This window comes from Ovis canadensis, chromosome 1, assembly GCF_042477335.2.
Source record: "Ovis canadensis isolate MfBH-ARS-UI-01 breed Bighorn chromosome 1, ARS-UI_OviCan_v2, whole genome shotgun sequence".
NCBI classification, from domain to species: Eukaryota; Metazoa; Chordata; class Mammalia; order Artiodactyla; family Bovidae; genus Ovis; species Ovis canadensis.
This window is the reverse complement of record NC_091245.1, coordinates 70,707,146-70,731,574: the sequence shown is the minus strand read 5'-3', so window position 1 is coordinate 70,731,574 and position 24,429 is coordinate 70,707,146. Positions and strand designations below refer to the sequence as shown.

Here is a 24,429-nt window from a genome sequence, read left to right as displayed (position 1 = left end):
AGACTCTAAAAGGAGGAACGTTTAGAGGAAAAACCATGGCTATGTATATTCATGTAAGTTTAATATTGCACAGACTATACTTATTTTTAATGTTTGAATTAACTCTTACTGGCTTGAAATGAAATTCCTTTTAAATTTGCTTCCCCCGGGTTATAGGTTTACAATAGCTGCCTAAGTAATTGTCTGGTCTTCTCCTAAATTATGGCACTATCCGCACATACTTGGTCTGGTCTTAGTAATTCCTGTTTTGAAATGTGGAGTCTAAACTGATTATCTCTCTCCCTTTGTATTATGGCATAGACTGTTCTCTTAAGTGGAATGAACTGAAACGGAGCATATAATAAGATGGCTGGTTTTCAGTTTGGGATATACATACATAAAACTGCATTATCTCAAAACCACATTTAGTGAAAACATGCTTGGCAAAGGATTGCAGTGTCTTGTGTATAAACTCTGAACAGATTTCCTTTAAAATCCTCAGTCAGTTTCGTCTTAGTGAACTAAGGAAGATTAAAAAGAGACACAGAAGATCCAAAAGCAGCCCTATAAATACTGTTTGCTAAAGTTTAATAATGAGGGTTCTTTTCTTTCTTTGAAAGTTGACAGTTTAGCTTTTAACTTTTTTCTAGTTTTTTTCTTATTTTTCATAATTTAATATGTATTTTCAAACATACATATTTAATATGTATGTTAGTCATTATTCTGAGTATTGTTGATACAGTCATAACCAGAGTCCATGTCTTAAGAAGCTTATATTCTTAAAGTGGAATATGAATAATAAAAACAAAAAACAAATAACTGACTTCATATATTAAGAAGGGCAGTGAGAAAGCATATAATAGCAGTATTTAGTAGAGAATGGCAAAGGATCCTATCTTGACCAGAGTGGTTGGGACAGGGTTTCCTGAGAAGAGGGCATTTTAAATTGAAACCTGACGAGAAGGAAATAGCTGTGTATCGGGGCAAAAAGCATTTAAAATGAGAAAGGAAGTAAGTCAAAGAAAGTGAAGTCGCTCAGTCATGTCCGACTCTTTGCGACCCCATGGACTGTAGCCTATCAGGCTCCTCCGTCCATGGGATTTTCCAGGCAAGAGTGCTGGAGTGGATTGCCATTTCCTTCTCCAGGGGATCTTTCCAACCCAGGAATCAAACCCAGGTCTCCTGCATTGCAGGCAGACGCTTTACCGTCTGAGCCACCAGGGTACAAATGTCCAAAGAACAGAGCAAGTTTGGAAAATAGGACTGGTTTCATCTGTGACTTGTGAAAATGTCTCATTACTTTAGTCATATTGGTATATCTTCAAACCTTGGATACTAATGGTACAATACACAAAGTATGAGGAGCTTCTTTACTATAAGTATAAGTAGCTCAACCATAACATGTTAGTCTATTGGAGAAAACACTAGCCTGGACTCAAAGAACTAGTCTTACCCTTTCCTGTGATGCATGACTTTGAATAAATGACTTCATTTTATTGACTAGCTATTAATTCCATTGTATAGGTGAGAAAAATATTTCTTTTTAAAAAATTATTTTTGGCTGTGCTGGGTGCAAATTTTATTTTTGGCTTTTGTTACAGTGTGGGCTTTTTGTAGTTACAGCGAGCGGAAACTTCTCTCTGTTGCCGTGTGCAGGCTTCCCACTTGGGTGGCTTCTCTTGTTGTGGAGAATGAGCTCTACGGCTCTTGGACGTCAGTAGTTGTGGCCCGTGGGCTCAGTAGTTGCAGTTCTCGAGAACTCAGAGCGTAGGCTGAATATTAATAGTTGTGGCACATGAGATTAGTTGCTCCGGCAGGTGGGATCTTCCCAGACCAGGGATCAAACCTGTGTTTCCTGCATTGGCAGGCAGATTCTTTAACACTGAGCTACCAGGGAAGCCTCAGAAAATATTTCTGCCCTACCTGCATCACAGATTTTGTGAGGATAAAGTAGAATCTAACCAATTAAGCTGAACGATATTCTGACGTATCTATTTTTTGTTTTGTTTGAAAATAAATGTTTATTTTATCCCACAGTATGAAAAACAAAGACATTTTTGGGGCAGCTGAAGTATCTTGACATATCTATTGAATACAGAGAACTTGATTTCCTTTGGCCTGGGGCAAGTACCCTAGTGTTTGTCCCTGTAACAATTTGTACTTCAGAATTTCCTTAGAAGATTGCTCTGACTCTCTTCCTTAGAGCATTGCCTCCAAGGTGAGCATATTGTCTAGGATGGGAACAACAGGTGCTTGACACAGTGTTATAAGCAGTTTACTTACGTTTAAGAATCCTGATCTGTCTCAGTTTACATAGCTTTCTTTTTCTCTGTGTATCTCTATCTCTGTCTTTTCCCCTTTCCTTCCATTTGTGTGTAATGGTTCCTATTTATTCTAGTAAAGTGCATCAGCTTTGGAATAAATGAAATTCAAGTTTGAGTTCCAGCTTTGCCATTCCTTAGCTGTAAAAGTTAGGCAAATTATTTGGCCTCTATAAAATGGGGATTAATAATACTACATGTCTCATCAGGTGGTTGTGAGGATAAAATGAGTTCATGTATTAAAAGGCTTAATACAATACTTAACACTTGACACACAAAGGTATCTCATTTATACCTTTGAATATAACTAGGAAGATAAGATGGAGAAGGCAATGGCACCCCACTCCAGTACTCTTGCCTGGAAAATCCCATGGATGGAGGAGCCTGGTGGGCTACAGTCCATGGGGTCACTAAGAGTCGGAGATGACTGAGCGACTTCACTTTGACTTTTCACTTTCATGCATTGGAGAAGGAAATGGCAACCCACTCCAGTACTCTTGCCTGGAAAATCCCGTGGATGGAGGAGCCTGGTGGGCTACAGTCCATGGGGTCACTAAGAGTCGGAGATGACTGAGTGACTTCACTTTGACTTTTCACTTTCATGCATTGGAGAAGGAAATGGCAACCCACTCCAGTATTCTTGCCTGGAGAATCCCAGGGACGGCAGAGCCTGGTGGGCTGCCATCTATGGGGTCGCACAGAGTCGGACACGACTGACGCGACTTAGTAGTAGTAGTAGTAGTAGTAGGAAGATAAGACATACACGAACAGGTGTATGTACATGACATTATATGATCAGTTGTATCAATCAAGGTGCAAGCAGAGAATCAGAGCCAATAAAAATGCATATTAAGGGATTATTGTTTTAAATTTTATTAATATAAACTTATTAATATTATTTATGATTAACATGGGTGGACCTCAGGGACATTATGCTAGGTGATATGAGAAAGACAAATACCACATGATCATGTTTTTATGTGGAATCTAAAATATAACAACAACAAAATCCAGCTCATAGATGCAGAGAACATATTAGTCTTTGACAGAGGAGGGGGTGTAAGGTGGGCGAAATTGCTGAAGTGGATCAAAAGTACCAAACTTCCAGTTATAAAATAAATAAGTCATGAGGACATAATGTACTTGATGGTGAGTATAGTTCATAATACTGTAGCCAGTGAATCACAGCCTTGGTCATTGGGCCTTTTGGCTACCTGTAAATTATTACATTTTCCTCTTTCTATAATAAATTTCAAAAACAATTTTGAACAAATCAGCTATGTATTTCATATGTATTATGTACTATACGTGAATTAGTCTAATTTAGTCATTAAACATTTCATATAAATTCAATATTGAAAATCACTGGAGAATGTTAGTATTACTGCCCTGAGATGTTCTTCACTAACCAATGGATAATTTTTGTCAAAAGATATTGTAAAGAAATAAGACCTGTGTTCTGTTCTTCTTTGTTTAAAGGCAGCTCTCACTAAAACTAAGGGCAACCAGTAACTAACCCTAATTAGATGTGCTCGGAAGGATCCATTTTTTTCCCAGTTATGCTTTTTCTTTTTTCCACCAAGCTAGTTATAATATGTTATACATTTTCTCTGATCGTTCAGTTCAGTTCAGTTCAGTTCATTCGCTCAGTGGTGTCTGACTCTTTGCGACCCCATGAATTGCAGCACGCCAGGCCTCCCTGTCCATCACCAACTCCCGGAGTTCACTCAGACTCACGTCCATCGAGTCAGTGATGCCATCCAGCCATCTCATCCTCTGTCGTCCCCTTCTCCTCCTGCCCCCAATCCCTCCCAGCATCAGAGTCTTTTCCAATGAGTCAACTCTTCGCGTGAGGTGGCCAAAGTACTGGAGTTTCAGCTTTAGCATCACTCCTTCCAAAGAAATCCCAGGGCTGATCTCCTTCAGAATGGACTGGTTGGATTTCCTTGCAGTCCAAGGGACTCTCAAGAGTCTTCTCCAACACCACAGTTAAAAGCATCAGTTCTTCGGCACTCAGCCTTCTTCACAGTCCAACTCTCACATCCATACGTGACTACTGGAAAAACCATAGCCTTGACTAGACGGACCTTAGTCGGCAAAGTAATGTCTCTGCTTTTGAATATGCTGTCTCGGTTGGTCATAACTTTTCTTCCAAGGAGTAAGCGTCTTTTAATTTCATGGCTGCAGTCACCATCTGCAGTGATTTTGGAGCCCCCCAAAATAAAGTCTGACACTGTTTCCACTGTTTCCCCATCTATTTCCCATGAAGTGATGGGACCGGATGCCATGATCTTCGTTTTCTGAATGTTGAGCTTTAAGCCAACTTTTTCACTCTCCTCTTTCACTTTCATCAAGAGGCTTTTTAGTTCCTCTTCGCTTTCTGCCATAAGGGTGGTGTCATCTGCATATCTGAGGTTATTGATATTTCTCCCGGCAATCTTGATTCCAGCTTGTGTTCCTTCCAGTCCAGTGTTTCTCATGATGTACTCTGCATATAAGTTAAATAAGCAGGGTGACAATATACAGCCTTGACATACTCCTTTTCCTATTTGGAACCAATCTGTTGTTCCATGTCCAGTTCGAACTGTTGCTTCCTGACCTGCATACAGATTTCTCTTATTGTAGCTATCACTAATTCACTTTTTATTTCAGCAAAATCCTACTTTGTGCCTAACCATAAAGAATGTTTATACAGTTTGACTCTGGTTTGCTGGGTTCTCTAGAAAAGAAAAAAGAATGATAGAGGAGAGAGAGAAATTTTCCTTCTATAGGTTTTTCAGAACAACTTTAATATTGAAATTTCTGGCATGTTCCTCCATGATCAAGAGTGTTTGTTCTAAGGCTCTACCTCAGCAAATAATGAGGAATCATTCCCTGTGACATATTCTGGTGAACCTTTGTGACTATTATATGAGCAAATGCTTTAAAATGTAAGCATTAAAAGATGAAAGAGCCTGTAGATTTTATTACAGTCTCTTAAGATTTAATTTCTAAAGATAATGGTTTGTTGCTTAAAACCACTAGGTTCAGTTCAGTTCAGTTCAGTTGCTCAGTCGTGTCCGACTCTTTGTGACCCCATGAACCACAGCACACCTGGCCTCCCTGTCCATCACCAACTCCCGGAGTCCACCCGAATCCATGTCCATCGAGTCGGTGATGGCATCCAACCATCTCATCCTCTGTCGTCCCCTTCTCCTCCTGCCTTCAATCTTTCCCAGCATCAGGGTCTTTTCAAATGAGTCAGCTCTTCACATCAGGTGTCTAAAGTACTGGAGTTTCAGCTTCAACATCAATCCTTCCAATGAACATCCAGGACTGATCTCCTTTAGGATGGACTGGTTGGATCTCCTTGCAGTCCAAGGTACTTGCAAGAGTCTTCTCCAACCCTCAGTTCAAAAGCATCAATTCTTCAGCGCTCAGCTTTCTTTATAGTCCAACTCACACAGCCATACATGACCACTGGAAGAACCATAGCCTTGACTAGACATACCTTTGTTGACAAAGTAATGTCTCTGCTTTTTAATGTGCTGTCTAGGTTGGTCATAACTTTCCTTCCAAGGAGTAAGCATCTTTAATTTCATGGCTGCAGTCACCCTCTGTGGTGATTTTGGAGCCCAGAAAAATAAAGTCAACCACTGTTTCCACTGTTTCTCCATTTGCCATGAAGTGATGGGACTGGATGCCATGATCTTTGTTTTCTGAATGTTGGGCTTTAAGCCAACTTTTTCACTCTCCTCTTTCATCAAGAGGCTCTTTAGTTCTTCTTCACTTTCTGCCATAAGAGTGGTGTCATCTGCATATCTGAGGTTATTGATATTTCTCCCGGCAATCTTGATTCCAGCTTGTGCTTCCTCCAGCCCAGCGTTTCTCATGATGTACTCTGCATAGAAGTTAAATAAGCAAGGTGACAATATACAGCCTTGACGTACTCCTTTTCCTATTTGGAACCAGTCTGTTGTTCCATGCCCAGTTCTAACTGTTGCTTCCTGACCTGCATACAGGTTTCTCAAGAGGCAGGTCAAGTGGTCTGGTGTTCTCATCTTTTTCAGAATTTTGCACAGTTTGTTGTGATCCACATAGTCAAAGGCTTTGGCATAGTCAATAAAGCAGAAATAGATGTTTTTCTGGAACTCTTTTGCTTTTTCGATGATCCAGCGGATGTTGGCCATTTGATCTCCAGTTCCTCTGCCTTTTCTAAAACCAGCCTGAACATCTGGAAGTTCATGGTTCAAGTATTGCTTAACATATACTAAATTCAAGATATTTAGAACCATGTTTTCAGTAAGATAGCGGTACATAACTAATGGTTTCATTGAGCTTTCATTTGCTCAGGATCAATTATTGTTTGGTTCTAGAGGTTCACTTTGTGCTCTTATCCTATATTTTTTAGAACCAATTCACTTGGAACATACTGCTTTTAAAGTACAAGCTTAATTTTTTCCTTTTAAAAGTGTGGCTTTCCTTTATGCCACTTGAGTTAGGTTCCCAATCTATTTGCAAACTTACAGGAAAATATTTACTAAACAAGTTTATTTCAAATCTTAACAGACATAAGCCCCAGAAGAGCTTCCCATGTGGTTCAGTGGTAAAAAATCTGCCTGCCAAGCAGGAGACACAAGAGACATGGGTTTGATCCCTGGGTCAGGAAGATCCCCTGGAGAAGGAAATGGCAACCCACTCCAGTATTCTTGCCTGGGAAATCCCATGGACAGAGGAGCCTGGCAGGCTACAGTTCATGGGGTCACAAAAGAGTCAGACACAATTTAGCAATTAAACAACAACACAACAACAACGTAATTGAGACTGGAAGAAGGGTTGCTAGATTTATGAAACAAAACAGGAAAAAGAAAACAGTATACCCAGTTAAATTTGACTTCAAAAGAATGTGTTTTTAGTGTATGTCCCCAATATTACCAGTGAATAACTAATAATTTTTTAGTATATGTCCCATGCAATATATTTTTTCATTGAGTAGTCCTGAGAAGGTTCCAGAAGACTTTCTAGAAGAGGTTATATCTGGACTGAATTTTGAAGATTGAGCAGTGCAGGCAGAAAAAGGCTTGTGCAAAGCTACAAAGATATGAATGAATGCTGCATTCCAGAAACAGCCTGGCTAGAGCAGAGCACATGGGGAGCAGTTTATAGAGGTCAAGTTAGCAGAGTCAAATTCAGAGAACTATGCGTGTTGTGTTAAGGGTAGCAGAGAATCAATAGAAGGTTTTAGACAGGGAAGTGAGTGATTAGATTTATGTGTCAGATGAGTGTCACTGTTTGTGGCAGAGATTGGGTCGGGTAGGAGACTGTCACACACAGGGAGACCAGTTTTATGGTTGTTGTGCAGGCCCAGAGCAGTGAGAGTTTAACCCGCAGCCTTGTCAGTGGGAGTGGAGGGGAAGAAATTGCTTCAAAGTACATCAAGGAAATAATTTGACCGCCAGCACGTGGTGATGAGCTGAACATGGGAGGATTAGGAAGAAGGAGGCGGTTAGGCCAACTCTTTGTTCCCCCTCTTGGATGCCTGAGTGGATGATGGCACCTTTCAATGAGGTAGGGAATAAAGGAGAATGACCCTCAGGGAGAAGAAGGCACGAGATGGTGAATTCGGTTTTGTGAAGGTTAAATATAAAGTACATGTAAGTGACCCAAATGGAGATTGGAGATGTCCAAAAAGCACTTAGATATTTAATTCAGGAGAAAGACCTGTGTAAGGACAGAGATTTGTTAGAGGCATGGGAATAAATGTTACCATGATAACGTACAGAGAACCCAAAGAAAGTAGAACAAAACCCTGGAAAAACAACAATATTTATGATGATGAGAAAGGACTGAAGGTTATAATTCAGAATTCATAGTCAAATGTGTTATAAGTATTTTCAAAGTCTAATAGGATCCAAGGGCTTCAAAGCCAAAATACATTGGATCAAATTTGAATGGGAGGAAAGAAGTGTCGATACCAAGTTTAAATACTACTGTTTCTAGAAACTGTGCTGGGAATTTGTTGGTTTGAGTTTGCTTTGGTTTTAGTTTTTTTAAATTATGATAAAATCCACATAACATTTACTGTGTTAACCATGTTTGCTTTTTAGTTTGTTATTACTTTTTGTCTTCACTTTATTGAGGTATAATTGACAAATAAAATTGTAAGATAGTTAAAAAGTATGTGGTAAAAGAAAATCAAGTACCTGGTGATTTGACATACATATACACTATGAAAAGATCCCCCCTCGAGTTAGTTATCACATTCATTACCTAACATATTTACTCTTTTGGTGTATGTGAGAACAGTTAAGTTCTACTCTCTTAGCAGATCTGAATTATACAACACAGTGTTACAGTTGGACCTGTAGTCACCATGTTATGTTAGATCCTTAGACGGTCTTCATTTTATAACTGCAAGTCTTTACCCTTTACTGTCCTCTTCTTATTTCCCCACCCTCTCAGCCTTTGGCAACCACTTCCCCACTCTCTTGCTTCTATGATCTTTTATTTTATTTGTTTTCATATTTCACTCAGGAGTGATACCATCCAGTATTTGTGTTTCCCTCTGTGGCTTATTTCTTGTAGCATAATATCCTGCAGGTTCGTTCATGTTATTGCAAATGACAGGCTGAATAATATTTCATTGTACCCATATACCGCATTTTCTTAATCCATTCCTCTGTCCATGGACTCTTAAGTCATTCCTATAACCTTGGCTACTGTGAATAAGACTGCAGTGAATGTGGAAGTGTAGCTGTCTCTTTGAAATAATGATTCTGTTTCCTTTGGATGTATACCCAGATTTGATATTGCTGGATCACCTGCTAGTTCTGGCTTTAATCTCTTGAGGAGCTAGCCTGCTATTTTCCCTAGCACACGTTCACTGTTTTAAATGTACAGTTCAGTAGTGTTAGGTTTATTCACATTGTTTTGCATCCAGTCTCCGTAACTTTTTCATCTTGCAAAACTGAAACTCCATACCCCTTAAACGGCAACTTTCCATTTTTCCCTCCTCCCAAGGCCTTGGTGGCTCAGCTAGTAAAGAATCTACCTGCAGTGCAGAAGACCATGGTTCGATCCCTGGGTTGGGAAGTTCCCCTGGAGAAGGGATAGGCTCCCCACTCCAATATTCTTGGGCTTCCCTGCTGGCTTAGATAGTAAAGAATCCGCGTACAATGAGAGAGACCTGGGTTTGATCTCTGGGTCAGGAATGTCCCCTGGAGAAGGGAATGGCAACCCACGCCCAGTATTCTTGCCTGGAGAATTCCATGAACAGAGGAGCCTGGTGGGCTACAGCCCATGGGGTCACAAAAGTCTGATGCAACTGAACTGCTTTCACTTTCAAGCCCTTAGCAACCACCATTCTACCTTCTGTTTCTGTGAGTTTGACTGCTTTAAAGATCTCATGTAAGTGGAATAGCACAGTATAGTTACACTTGAACCGCATGGATTTGAACTGCATGGGTTGACTTATGGTGGATTCTTTTCACTAAATACATACTACAGTATTATATGACTTGCAGTTGGTTGAATCTGTGGATTAAGGACCATGGATACAGACAGCTGACTGTAAAGTTATACCCAGATTTTGTACTGGGGAGGGGATCAGTGCCCTTAACCCCCGTATTGTTCAAGGATCAGCTGTGTTCGTCTTTTTGTGACTGGCTTCTTTCACTTAGCATAATATCTTGAAGGTTCATCCATGTTGTAGCATATGTTATAATCTGCTTCCTTTTTAAGGCTGAATAATATTCCATTCTATGTATATAACACATTTTGTTTATCCATTCATCCATCCACCCACCCGTGGATTCTTGGGCTGCCTCCACCTTTTGGCCGGGAAATTGACTTAAACTCACCTACCCCAGGTTGGGCATGCACACTTCCTTAGATTCTATTTTGAAAGATAATGGTAGCCACAGAAAATTTTGATATAGGTAAGTATGAACTATTGCCACACAACCTTTTTACTAGGTTATCATGAAAATGATTTCTACTATATACACAGGCATTTATTCAGCACATATTTATTTATAAGCAGTCATAAAACATTTCATATAATCAGTCTATATCAGGTGGCTCAGTGATAAAGTAATCTTCCTGCCAAGCTGGAGACACAGGTTCAATCCCTGGCCTAGGAAGATACCCAAGAGAAGGAAAGGGCAACCCACTCCAGTATTCTTGCCTGGAGAATCCCATAGACAGCAGAGCCTGGTGGGCTGCAGTCTGTGGGGTTGCCAAAGAGTTGGACAAAACTTACCGACCAAACAGTAACAACAACAAACCCATTAAAGTTCTAACTCTGGCCTTTTAATTGCTCAGTGAACTTTCATGAAAGATTTCAGAGGCAGGCTCCTGTTATGCTTATAATTAGCCTTAAGAAACTAGAAATTCTGAACCAGTGATTCTCAAAACGTGGTCTCTTTGATTAGCAGCGGCATTAGTATCACCTGGAGACTTGCTACAAATGTAAAACTGCAGCCCCACCTAAAACCTAATGATTCAGAAACTCTGAGAGTGCACTCCAGCTGTCTGTTCTAACAAGATCTCCAGGTGAGCTCAAGGTCCCTACAGGTTGAGAACTTAGCTCTAGGTGCCTCCCTAAAGACAACGGTATGACTTCTACTGGTTCTTATAACATTCCCTCTCTATGAAAGAGTAGGAATATCTTATATTTTAGCCAACGCACATCTCTCAATTTCACCAGCGATAGCTCATTTCTACCTTCACACGCCACAAGTTTCACTTGTAAAACCCTAATTTGCTAATTAACCATATCGCAGCAGCAGCAGCAGAGATGGACCAATCTTTATCAAGATCCAGAAAACAGAAGCCCTCACAGCCTCTGGAGCATGGGCTTCCTTGCTGCCTTATTAGAGCACCAGTCAAGCACCTGTGCGTTCCTGACTGGGGTATTAGAGGCGCCTGGACCATAAACAGGCGCACATAGCACACTGTATGCTGCAGGTGAAGTACATGATAGCAGAAGGGAAGGGAAGAGTGGAGAGGATGCGTGCGTGTGTGTGAGTGTGTGAAAGGAGAGAGAAAGAGTGATGAGCACTGTTAATGTCTGAGAGAAGTCAGGAGAAAGAGTGAGAGGTTGACGATACGGTGAGAATGCAGAGAATGGTGAAGTTGCTTTAAAATAGCTGATGTAGGCAATGGGCAAGGGCGCTGACTAGAGACTCAAGAGAATTTTCAGGAATTAAGAACCCAACTATTGTGCTTCTTCCTAAGTAAGGAGAAATTGATAATTGTCTGAAATACATTTTTAGAATGTGGATCTTAGAAAATCATTTGAAACTTAGTACTATACAGCTGTTCATTGTTACCGCCTCTTGTGGTACAGTTTCCATAGTGAAGTTATTGTCAGCACAAATGGGTTTCATCAAATTTAGGTGAAGAGTGCCATCTTCTGGTATCATGAGGTATGTGCAAGCAAAAGGGGTGAATAGTAAAATCCTCATAGTTAAATAAAGCCTTTGATGTTTTCTGTTAAGTATCGTATAAAGTTGAACATTCTCTGTAGTCTCTGTGTCTTTTTAGTTAGAAGATCAGATTACTGACAGTGATTCTAGTTTGTGTGTATGGCTGAGCCTGAAAACAAGACAAAACGAAAAACAGAACAATATGTGGCTGGCCATCCTTTTCATAAAAGCATGTGGGAAATTTGCTTTTAGTTTGTGATGGAAGCCACAAGTTGAAGAGCCTGTTCTTTGTGACTACCTCTTTGATGCAGGCTTGGCTTGGTGCCTTTGCTTAAAACAAGAATGTGATTCTTGTAGCTGAATGCCCGCTGAATGTCTTCACTGTTTTACAGTTGACTAATAAGATACTGGTTTGTTTCTTTTTTTTTTTTCTTTAGTGTTTTAAATATTATGAGAAAGCATGCATTTTATCCTCAATGAGGTTTTAAAATCAAAAGCTCTATGTTTTTATGCTGGTTATTTAATAAGCATTTATTAGACACTTAAGCAATTCCCACCTCTGTGCTATGTGCTAGAGGGAAAAGGAAGTTCAGAGATGGCAAGGACCACCTTGTCTTGTCTGTGCTTTCAAATCATCTCACATTGTATTAGGGAAGATAATGTGCACGTAAACGAAGTTAGGCTTGGGAATACAGGGAGAGAAAGAACAGGAATATAAGCTCAGGAAGGAAATAATACAGCCTTGGGATTGTTCCCTGGAAGACAGGTGTGGTAGAAATAACCACTTTGAATCCTGACCTGGGGTGGAGTTGCAGATAAAGTGTGCCTCAGGATGCAGGAGCCAAAGATTAGTTAAGCAGGGAGCTCTCCTAGGCCTGTTCCAGGAGTTGTTCATAGCAGAATGCCCTGTTTCTAGATAAAACCCAGAATACTCTTAATCCATTCATCTTCCAGTAAGAACTTTTTATATGCATTTGATTATACACAAAGTTCCAAGGAAACAAATATGAAAGTTGTGTCCTTGCTTTGAGTTGCTGTGTAAAAGGCATGAGCATTTATCAGGAGCACTGGGGATGGACATGCAACTCCATCACTATTAAACATGCTCTAAATGTTGCCCTCCAGGATAAGTAATTCTGGTTCTTTTACTTGGGTGGTTAAAAGCACAGGCTCTGGAGGCAGACTGTCTGGGTTTGGACCAGCACCACCACTAATGTGCTCTGCAAGTTTCTTTTTTTTCTTTTGTCATTTTCTAAAAATGTATATATTCAAACAAAATCATCATTTTTTTGGTATAAAATTTGTAATAGTCTCTGTTTTTAATGTCTGCAGAATATGTGGTGATATCCCCTCTTTCATGCCTGGTATTTTCTTAACGCCTTCTTTTTCTTCATCAGATTTATTTCTGCAAGTTTCTTAACCTTCTTGTGACCTCTCTTGCTTCAGTTTCTTTACCAGTAAAATGGAAATAATGATAATACCTCTTTCATAGGGTGGTTGTGAGGATCGAAGAGAAATATAACATGAAAAGTTCTTAGAACAATGTTGACCTATAGAAAACAAAACAACAAACACCTGTGCACTTCCTACCTAGACAGCAGACCTTAACCCTTTGCCATAGTCGCTTCATTTGTATAGATTTTAAAATAATGGCGTCTAACTACGTGTGGCTGCGCTGGGTCTTCGTTGCTGCGTGCGCGTTTCTCCGGTTGTGGCAGGGCCTTCTCTCTAGTTGCGGTGCACGGCTGCCCACTGCGGTGGCTTCTCTTGTGGCGGAGCACGGGCTCCAGGGCCCTCAGGCTCCGTAGTTGCAACTCCCGGGCTCTAGAGCACAGGCTCAGCTGTTGTGGTGCACGGGCTTAGCTGTTCCACAGCATGTGGGATCTTCCTGGGACCAGGGATGGAACCCATGTCTCCTGCATTGGCAGGTGGATTCTTTACCACTGAGCCATCAGGGAAGCCCTATTTTTTTAGAGATCTTTAAAATTTTATTTATTCATTTATTTTTGGTTGTGCTGTGTCTTTGTTGCAGTGTGCAGGCTTCTAATTGAGATTGGCTTATCTTGTTATGGCAGGCCCAGTTGTGGCTCAGACAGTAAAGAATCTGCCCGCAGTGCGGGAGACCTGGGTTCAATCCCTGGGTTGGGCAGATCCCCTGGAGAAGAGAATGGCAGCCCACTCCAGTATTCTTGCCTGGAGGATCTCATGGACAGAGGAGCCTGGTGGGCTATAGTCCATGGGGTTGCAAAGAGTTGGACACGACTGAGTGACTAACTTTCTCTTGTGGAGCCCAGGCTCTAGAGTGCAAGAGGTTCAGTAGTTGCACATTTAGAGATAAGCTCTATAGTCTCTGTGATCTAAAATCCTCAGAAACCGTAAACTATACCTGCAGCAGGTTTCACTCCTGAGTCACACCCAGTAACTCCCACCACCTTTCCCTCAGTGAAAAAAGCATGCCAACGAAATTCCTGGCCATGTGATACCAAACAGATGGTTCTGCATTTCCTCAAAATCCCCAGAGGCTGACCTGGACGAGAAAGTATTGAGACTGCTTCTCCTATGAAGATGAAACCTAATATTCTTGGTTACAACCTGGTCTAAAGGAGAAAGGAGGCATGGTGAAGGGCTCACCCTAGAGCTTCTGCTAGTGATAGCTAAAGAGCAACAGATTCTAGGTGTTTGCATTTAACTCTGCTCTCATCTCTATTAGGGCTATCCTTACTCTCAAAGCAAATAGGTCTGCTGAGCCTGTGCTGGCCTTTCCAAGTATTGAGTAATTACTAAAACCCACTATGCTTTGGCTATTTCTTTGGGATCATGAAAAATTTATGTCCCCAGGGACTTCCCTGGGGGTCCAGTGGTTAAGAGTTCTCATGCTTCCAATGCAGGGGCACCGGTTCAATCCCTGGTTGGGAACTAGACCGTACATGCTGAGCACCATGGTAAAAAAAGATTTATGTCTCCAGAATGAAAGGTTCAAGAAATCATCCTCAGCCCCAATCCCATACAAGAGGAAACCCAGTCACTGCAAACCTCTAATAGGTTGCCTTATCCCAAGAGCTAGAAGTGGGCAAGACTGATCTGTGAGCAGCATAATGTCATCAGACTAAGAGAACCAGACAGACGGGAAATTCTGGGAAGGAGCAAACAAAAGGTAATTGCAGAAACCAGGAAAGAGCAAGAAGATCTAAAGTAGGCATTAGGAGATAAAGATCAGAGGAATTATCTCAGTTATAGGAATGTACTTCCCTGGTGGCTCAGACAGTAGTGTCTGCCTGCAATGCAGGAGACCTGGGTTTGATTCCTGGGTCAGGAAGATCCCCTGGGCAATCCACTCCAGCACTCTTACCTGGAAAATCCCATGGACGGAGGAGCCTGATAGGCTACAGTCCATGCGGTCACAAAGAGTCGGACACAACTGAGCGACTTCACTTTCACTTTCAGCCATAGTCTTGTCTTTATTTTATATTGGTTAATGCATTCTTTAGATTTTTTAATTCATTTGTTCTGTGTTATTTATTAATGTAATTAAAACTGCATAGAGTTTGCCACGGAGAAGGCGATGGCACCCCACTCCAGTACTCTTGCCTGGAAAATCCCAGGGACGGGGGAGCCTGGTGGGCTGCCATCTGTGGGGTCCCACAGAGTCGGACATGACTGAAGCAACTTAGCAGCAGCAGCAGCAGAGTTTTGCCAAGAGAATGCACTGGTCATAGCAAACACTCTCTTCCAACAACACAAGAGAAGACTCTACACATGGACATCACTAGATGTTCAACACCAAAATCAGATTGATTATATTCTTTGCAGCCAAAGATGGAGAAGCTCTATACAGTCTGCAAAAACAAGACCGGGAACTGACTGTGGCTCAGACCATGAACTCCTTATTGCCAAATTCAGACATAAATTGAAGAAGGTAGGGAAACCACTAGACCATTTGACCTAAATCAAATCACTTACGATTATATGATGCAAGTGACAAATAGATTCAAAGGATTAGATCTGATAGACAGTGCCTGAAGAACTATGGACGGAGGTTCATGACATTGTACAGGAGGCAGTGATCAAGACCATTCCCAAGAGAAAGAAAAGCGAAAAGGCAAAATGGTTGTCTGAGGAGGCCATACAAATAGCTATGAAAAAAAGAGAAGCGAAAGGCAAAGAAGAAAAGGAAAGATATACCCATTTGAATGCAGAGTTCCAAAGAATTGCAAGGAGAGATAAGAAAGCCTTCCTCAGTGATCAGTGCAAAGACATAGAGGAAAACAATAGAATGAGAAAGACTAGAGATCTCTACAAGAAAATTAGATACCAAGGGAACTCTTCACGCAAAGATGGGCACAATAAAGGACAGAAATGGTAATGGACCTAACAGAAGCCGAAGATATTAAGAAGAGGTGGCAAGAATACACAGAGGAACTGTACAAAAAAGATCTACATGACCCAGATAATCACAGTGGTGTGATTGTATCCACGATGGTGGAATATCACTACAAACAAAGCTAGGGGAGGTGATGGAATTCCAGTTGAGCTATTTCAAATCCTAAAAGATGATACTGTGAAAGTGCTGCACTCAGTATACCAGCAAATTTGGAAAACTCAGCAGTGGCCACAGGACTAGAAAAGGTCAGTTTTCATTCCAATCCCTAAGAAAGGCAATGCCAAAGAATGCTCAAACTACCGCACAATTGCACTCATCTCACACGCTAGCAAAGTAATGCTCAAAATTCTCCACGTCAGGCTTCAACAGTACGTGAACCATGAACTTCCAAATGTTCAAGCTGGATTTAGAAAACGCAGAGGAACCAGAGATCAAATTGTCAACATCTGTTGGATCATTGAAAAAGCAAGAGAGTTCCAGAAAAACATCTACTTCTGCTTTATTGACTATGCCAAAGCCTTTGACTGTGTGGATCACAACAAACTGTGGAAAATTCTTCAATACCAGACCACCTGATGTGCCTCCTGAGAAATCTGTGTGCAGGTCAAGAAGCAACAGTTAGAACTGGACATGGAACAACAAACTGGTTTGAAATCGGGAAAAGAGTATGTCAAGGCTGTATATTGTCACCCTGCTTATTTAAGTTATATGCAGGGTACATCATGGGAAATGCTGGGCTGGAAGAAGCACAAGCTGGAATCAAGATTGCCAGGAAAAATATCAATAACCTCAGATATGCGAATGACCAGACTTAAGGCAGAAAACAAAGAAGAACTAAAGAGCCTCTTGATGAAAGTGAAAGAGGAGAGTGAAAAAGTTGGCTTAAAGCTCAACATTTGGAAAACTAAGATCATGGCATCTGGTCCCATCACTTCATGGCAAATAGATGGGGAAACAATGGAAACAGTGGCAGACTTTATTTTTCTGGGCTCCAAAATCACTGCAGATGGTGACTGCAGTCATGAAATTAAAAGACACTTGCTCCTTGGAAGAAAATCTATGACTAACCTAGACAGCATATTCAAAAGCAGAGACATTACTTTGCCAACAAAGGTCTGTCTAGTCATGGCTATGGTTTTTCCAGTGTCATGTATGGATGTGACAGCTGGACTATAAAGAAAGCTGAGCGCCGAAGAATTGATGCTTTTGAACTGTGGTGCTGGAGAAGACTCTTGAGAGTCCTTGGACTGCAAGGAGATCCAACCAGTCCACCTTAAAGGAAATCAGTGCTGAATATTCATTGGAAGGACTGATGTTGAAGCTGAAACTCCAATACTTTGGCCACCTGATGCAAAGAACTGACTCATTTGAAAATGCCCTGATGCTCGGAAAGATTGAAAGTGGGAGGAGAAGGGGATGACAGAGGATGAAATGGTTGGATGGCATCACCGACTCAATGGACGTGAGTTTTTGTAAACGCCGGGAGTTGGTAATGGACAGGGAGGCCTGGCGTGCTGTAGTCCATAGGGTCGCAAAGAGTCAGACACAACTGAGTGACTGAACTGACTGAACTGAAGACTGTATTCTTCTCTGAATCATTTTTTCAATTTTATCATTGGTTTTGGCTATAGTTTCTGATATTTTAAAAAATGTATTATTATTATTTCCCAGATGCTTAAAATTTCAATTTAGGCTTTCTCTTTGAGTCAAGAATTAAAAGAATATTTCAAATTTTCCAGGTAGATTTTTTTGTTAATTTCAAATTTCTTATCATATTGTGACTGGAGAATACTGCTTTCTGCTATGTCTATTTAGTGGAATGTGTAGAGCTTTTGATCTAATCTTGTAGATGTTCCATGGGCATTTGAAAAAGTCTGTTCTCAGGGCAATTAGATGTACCTTATTAGCCAGATTATTGAGTTCTTCTGTGTCTTTTTTTGTAAACTTTTTTCATCTGTCACGGACTAAGAAAAGTGAAATAGGGTCTCCTACTTATAATGGTTTTCTCTTTATTTCTTTTTCTATTTCTTATAGATTTCATGTAAATAATTTTAACGTTACTTGATTTACTTTATAGCAATTCAGGAAGGGGGAGGACTGTGAGGGAGAGGGTGTATGTCGCATACATAGAGCTGATTCACTTCACTACAGCAGAGACTAACAACATTGTAAATCAGTTTTATACTCCAATTAAAGTGTTAGTATTGTAATATCATCATTGTGGATTATATGTTTTAACATTCGAAAAACTCTAACATTTTCTTTTTTGCCCTATTTAATGCTCCCTCACCTAAAGAGGGGGATTCAACCTCATCTGGTATAAGATTGTAGCTTAACTTTTTTCTTTGTGTTTGGCTGGTGTACCTGTACCATATTTTATTTTTTGACTTTTTTGATACTGTCTATTTTCTAAAGATATTTTTCTTGCAATAGGTAAGCTTATCCCATTGACATTTATAGTAATGTCTTAGTTCTATATCACATTTTATGACCTACTTTTTGTTTTTAAGGGTTGGTTTGTATCTTTCTCTAGAGGTTATATATTTGTTTTATGCTTTTGTTCCTTTTGATAATTTAGGACGGTTTGTATTCTGGTTTTAGCTCTTTATTGGTTAGCCTTATACTATAACTTTTAAAAATATATTTTATTCTCTATTGCTTTAGGCCACATCTATTTATTCCCCATTACAAGCAGTGACAAAACTATTATACTTCTATCCATCCCATCTCCTTTATTCTACCTCATTTTAATGAATACATTATTACTAGTTCTTCAAAACATCATCTCTATACTTTTGAATATACTCTGTCTCTATTATTTGATTTATAAGAAATAAATAATGTCTTTTGACCTTGGATATTAAAGATAAGGAAATCAACATCCTTTTTGCCACCTCTCATCTTCTTACATCTCCCCTTCTTGGTTTTGTTAATCGTATTACTTTTACTGGTATAGTTTATATTAACATTCTGAATGATATAGAGTAGTGATTAAGAGAAGGAGCTCTGGAACCAGACTGCTTAGGTTGAAATCTTGGCTTTATCATTTTGTAGCTTGAGCAAGTGCTGTTTCTGTTTCCTTATTTTTACAGTGGTGATACCAATAGGTTCTACCTCACAGGGCTGTTGTCATAATAAAAGTGTGGCACTGGAACAGTGCCTGATACATGGTAAGCATCTAGGAACTACGTCATACTGTTTTACCAGTTATTATGAAATAGATTCTCAGGGTTGTTTTCATCCCAGTCCTACATTTCAGCTGGCTTCCACGCGCAGTTTCTGTGTTCATCTCTTGGTTGCCTCAAATTCATTCTCTAATCGTTCTTCAAGAGATGCGAATGGGAATTATATCTCCTGATCCTTAACATATTCAAAAACATTTGATGCCTTTTACTTGAAAGAGTTTGGCTATGGAAAATAAGAAGAGCTATTATTGAGCACTTATTAAAATCACAGGTGATCCCTCCTCATTAAATGATTATAGCTTATAATAGTGCTATAAGTCAAGCAGTATTTACATCTCCTTTTACAGAAAAGGAAATTAGGACACAAGCAAGTCACACTTCTTTCTCGAACTTTGCTGGCACTGCAGTACCTTTGAAGATGGCTGTTGAGAAATCCAAGTCCAATCTGATTTATTTTCCCTTAAATATTTCTTGATCTTTTGCCTGTTTGCTCAAAGGATTACTTTTTCAAGTCCAGTAAAATTCAATGGGATCTGTCACAGGGATCATTCTGTGTCAGTTTCCTTGGGACACTGTGAGTCCTCTCAATCTGTACATTAAAGACTTCTTTCACTTATATGAAGTTCTGTTGAATTCTACCTTGATTATTTTTTTCTTTTCCATGTATTCTGTTCTTCCATATATGGATATGCTGGGTATCCTTTGTCTTCTATATCTATAATTTTAGCTCAAATTCTTTTTAGTTCTTTTTAAATTTCCATCTTACTTTGCTCACTTTTCTCAACCTAGCCCTCATAAGTCTTTCTATGTTGTTATTTTTGTCTTCCCATGCTTTTACCCATTCATACTATGTCTTTAATTTCTGTGATTTTTTTTCTTTTTCTTCCTTTCTGAGTTCTGTTTGCTTCATTTAAATTCAGTTCTTTTGTCTCATCATTATGTCTCCTGCTTTGAAGTCTTAAACTGTTTCATTAAGTCTTTTGAATTCATAGCAGTATGTTTGCTGTGCTTCATGGCAATATTCTTCTGGAAAAAAATTTTTGTTTGAGATGTCCTCTTCCTATTCCTTTCTTCCTTTTCCTTATAGATTTGCTGTATAGATCTCCAGCTTGTTTTGAGTATTACTCATTACTGAATGAAAGTTCTTTAACCAGCTATTTGTAGGAAGCAACTGGGGCAGTGAAATGAGCGAGTGGTGAAACTCCTGTGGCCCAGAATTTGTGTGTGTGTGTTAAGAGATAAAGAAAAGATGAGACAGAGAGACGGAGATACACAGATTGCTTTAGCCTATCTCTCTCCTCAGCAACTACAGAGATGCTCATAATATAGTCTCTCCCAACCCTTATTTTATTTACAGACTGCCTCCAACATAGATAAGATTTTTAAGGATTTTATTAATCAGTGCTGCCTTGCCCTGGTGGCTCAGTGGTAAAGAATTTGCCTGCCAATGCAGGAGACATAGGTTTGATCTCTGGATCAGGAAGATCCCCTGGAGAAGTAAATGGCAACCCACTCCAGTATTCTTGCCTGGGAAATTCCATGGACAGAGGAGCCTGGAAGGCTGCAGGGTTGCAAAGAGTAGGGCATGACTGAGCACACACACACACTGCCTTCCCCTGCTACTTCATGATGCCAAATAGAGTCCTGGGAAGTTCTCACAGCTTGTGCCCCCTAAACTTTCATTGCAAACCAGAGAGATGGGTCTGTCCCTCACGTATACCATGTAGTCAGTGCTCTCCCAGCTTTGAGAAGTGAGGTCACAGCAGGTATTTAATCTCAGCATCCTTCTGTACTCTGGTGTAATTTTTACTGTATTTGGCAGGCCATCCTCATTTATTGTGCCTTAAGGTTACATTCGGAGAAGGCAATGGCACCCCACTCCAGTACTCTTGCCTGGAAAGTCCCATGGACGGAGGAGCCTGGTGGGCTGCAGTCCATGGGGTCGCTAGGAGTCGGACACAACTGAGCGACTTCACTTTGACTTTTCACTTTCATGCATTGGAGAAGGAAATGGCAACCCACTCCAGTGTTCTTGCCTGGAGAATCCCAGGGACAGGGGAGCCTGGTGGGCTTCCGTCCATGGGGTCACACAGAGTCGGACACGACTGAAGCGACTTAGCAGCAGCAGCAGCAGGGTTACATTGGTACCTTATCTTGTCAAAGGATTTGGTTTCTTTCTTTCTTTCTTTCTTTTGTCACAACACACAGCTTGTAGAATCTTAGTTCTTTGACCAGGGATTGAACCCAGGCCTTTGACAGTGAGAGCAGAGTCCTAACCACTGGATGACCAGGGCATTCCCATCCTTTTTTTTTCCCTTGTCTTGGGGCAATATCAAGGAGACACGATGACAGAAGTGCCTTGTTATTTTAAAAATATTTTGGTATTTTAAGCTTTTAATTCATTTTAAAATAGAGCCATTTAAAAAAAATAGACTGCCCATCTTCTCATAGGCAGTAGGTACCATACCACCTCAGGCCATGCTAAGTGGGAAAAAATGACTTCAAAGTTCTGTGCACACCCTAATCACAATAAGATCTCTCATAGTTATATAACTAGTAAGGAGCAGAGCTTGGATTCAAATCCAAGTCTGTCCATATCCAAAGCCTGAATTATTTTTATCATAGAACTTTCTCTTAAAGAATGTTAATATTTCTTTATGGTGTCTTTAATGTTTCTTCTTTTTTAATTTTAAATTTATTGGCACATAGTTGGTTTACAATATTGTGTTGATTCAGTTCTACATATACATATATTCATTCTTTTAGATTCTTTTCTCTTAGAGGGTATCACAGAATACTGAATAGAGTTCACTGTGCTATAGTGTTCCTTGTTGGTTATCTATCATATATAGTAGTGTGGGCATGTTCACTTCTTCGTTCTGATTTATCTCTCCCTCTCATTTCCCCTTTGGTAACCATAAGTTTGTTTTTGATATCTGTAAGACTGTTTCTGCTTTGTAAGCAAGTTCACTTGTATCACTTCTTTTTGATTCCACATGTAAATTATACCGTATAGTACTTGTCTTTCTCTGACTTAATGCACTTAGTATGATAGTCTCTGGGTCCATCCATGTTGCTGCAAATGGCATTAGTTCATTGTTTTTATGGCTGAGTAATACTCCACTGTATGTGTGCCATGCCTGCTTTATCCTTTCCTTATCAATAGACATTTAGGTTGCTTTCATGTCTCGGCTGCTGTGAATAGTGCTGCAGTGAACACTGGGGTGTACCTATCTTCTTGGATTACGGTTTTCTCTTTATATGTGCCCAGGAGTGGGATTGCTGGATCATACGGTAGCTCTATGTCAGTTTTTTAAAGAACCTCCATACTGTTCTCTGTTGTGATTATACCAGTTTACATTCCCACCAACAGTGTGGGAGGGTTTTCTTTTCTCCACACTCTTTCCAGTATTTATTGTTTGTTACTCTCGGATGATGGCCATTCTCAGTGGTGTGAGGTGATACCTCTTTGCAGTTTTGATTTGCATTTCTCTGATAATTAGTGATGTTGAGCATCTTTTCATGTGCTTTCGGCCATCTGTATGTGTTCTTTGAAGAAACATCTATTGTGATCTTCTGCCCATTTTTTCATTGGGTTGTTTTTGACATAAAGCTGCATGAGCTGTTTGTATATTTTGGAGATTAATCCTTTGTTGATTGCTTCATTTGAAAATATTTTAATTTGTTTCTCCTGTGAACATTTTTCCATTAACTACTTTTTTATTTCCTGGTTTTTAGTGTGACAAATACAAGACTGGAGTTATTGATGGGCCTGCATGTAATAGCCTTTGTGTTACAGAAACTCTTTACTTTGGAAAATGCTTATCCACCAAGCCCAACAATCAGGTATGGACATTATGAATTAACATTCCAGATTTATGGTGCTATCTGATTTTACCTTAAACTACTTATTAAAAGAACTGTTGAACTGGAACTTTAGGAAATTTTAAATAATTCAATTGTATATTTTAAATAACTCAATTGTATAAATAAAATAGAACATTAAAAAATAAGATCATTTCAGACAGTGATAAGGGCTATGAAGAAAATAATTCAATTGTCTTATTAATTAAATTATTAAAATAATTCAATTGTATAGACTCATCCATCCAACAGGTATTTATTAATCCCCTAGTCCCAGCATATTCCATACACTATTTTAGACGTTAGGAAGACAGGGGTGAGTAGACAGATAAGATTATTTCCCTATGGGTCTCACATTATCCCAGAGGGATAAGGAACATAAACAGTTGACAGATAAGTAAATAAGTAAAGTAATTACAGAATGTGGTGTGTTTTATATAGGATATACACAGGGTGAGTTGATGAAATAGACTCACCCTGTGTATATATTTAATTTCTAAATATTTATAGAAATTTAAAGTAGATTTCAAGTCTATAATACTAGCCATGCTTAAGAAGTTTTCTAAAATAAAGTCCAATATTTGAGTATCTGCTGTTTGCTAAGTACTAAGTACTGCTTAAGGCATTGGAAAAGACCATGGGGAACAAGACAGACGAAACCTCTGGCCTCATATGCCTCATGCTTCATGTGAAAGAAGACAGGTGATAGAGTCAATAAAGAAATCAGGTCATTTCATGGATTCCCTGGTGGTACAGTAGATAAGAATCCGCCCGCCAGTGCAGGACACGGGTTCAGTCTCTGGTCCAGGCAGATTCCACGTGCCATGGAGCAACGAAGCCCACGCGGCACAGCAGCTGAGCCCTTGAGCCTAAACTGCTGAGCCCGCATGCTGCAACTGCTGCAGCTTATGCAGTAACTGCTGCAGCTTGTGCACCTAGAGCACGTGCTGTGCAACACAAGAGGCCGCCGGAACAGCCCGTGCACCACAATAAAGAGAAGCCCCACTCAGTGCAACTAGAGAAGGCCCATGCACGTCAGCGAGGACCCAGCACAACCAATAGATAAATGCAATAGAACATTAAAAAAATAAGATCATTTCAGACGGTGAAAGGGCTATGAAGAAAATGAAATGAGGTCATGGCTTAGAGGGTAACCTGTGAGGGAAGAGGGATCTACTGTAGGTAGGAAATTAGGGAAGGTCAGCCTAAGGGGACTTCTTGGCTGAGTCTTGAATGATGTGAAGGAATGAACTGTATGAAGATCACTGAGAGTACATTCCAGGCAAAACCAG

At 40.0% G+C, this 24,429-nt stretch overlaps 1 protein-coding gene across 2 annotated transcripts in view; it reads left to right on the top strand.

Annotated features, from left to right (window-relative positions):
• Positions 1-24,429, top strand: part of DIPK1A (divergent protein kinase domain 1A) — a 132,025-nt gene that overhangs the window by 100,093 nt on the left and 7,503 nt on the right. For both annotated transcript variants that reach the window (XM_069598078.1, XM_069598069.1), the window contains exon 3: positions 23,012-23,119. In XM_069598078.1, coding sequence (XP_069454179.1) covers positions 23,012-23,119 — 108 coding nt within the window. The remainder of the gene's footprint in view (positions 1-23,011; positions 23,120-24,429) is intronic.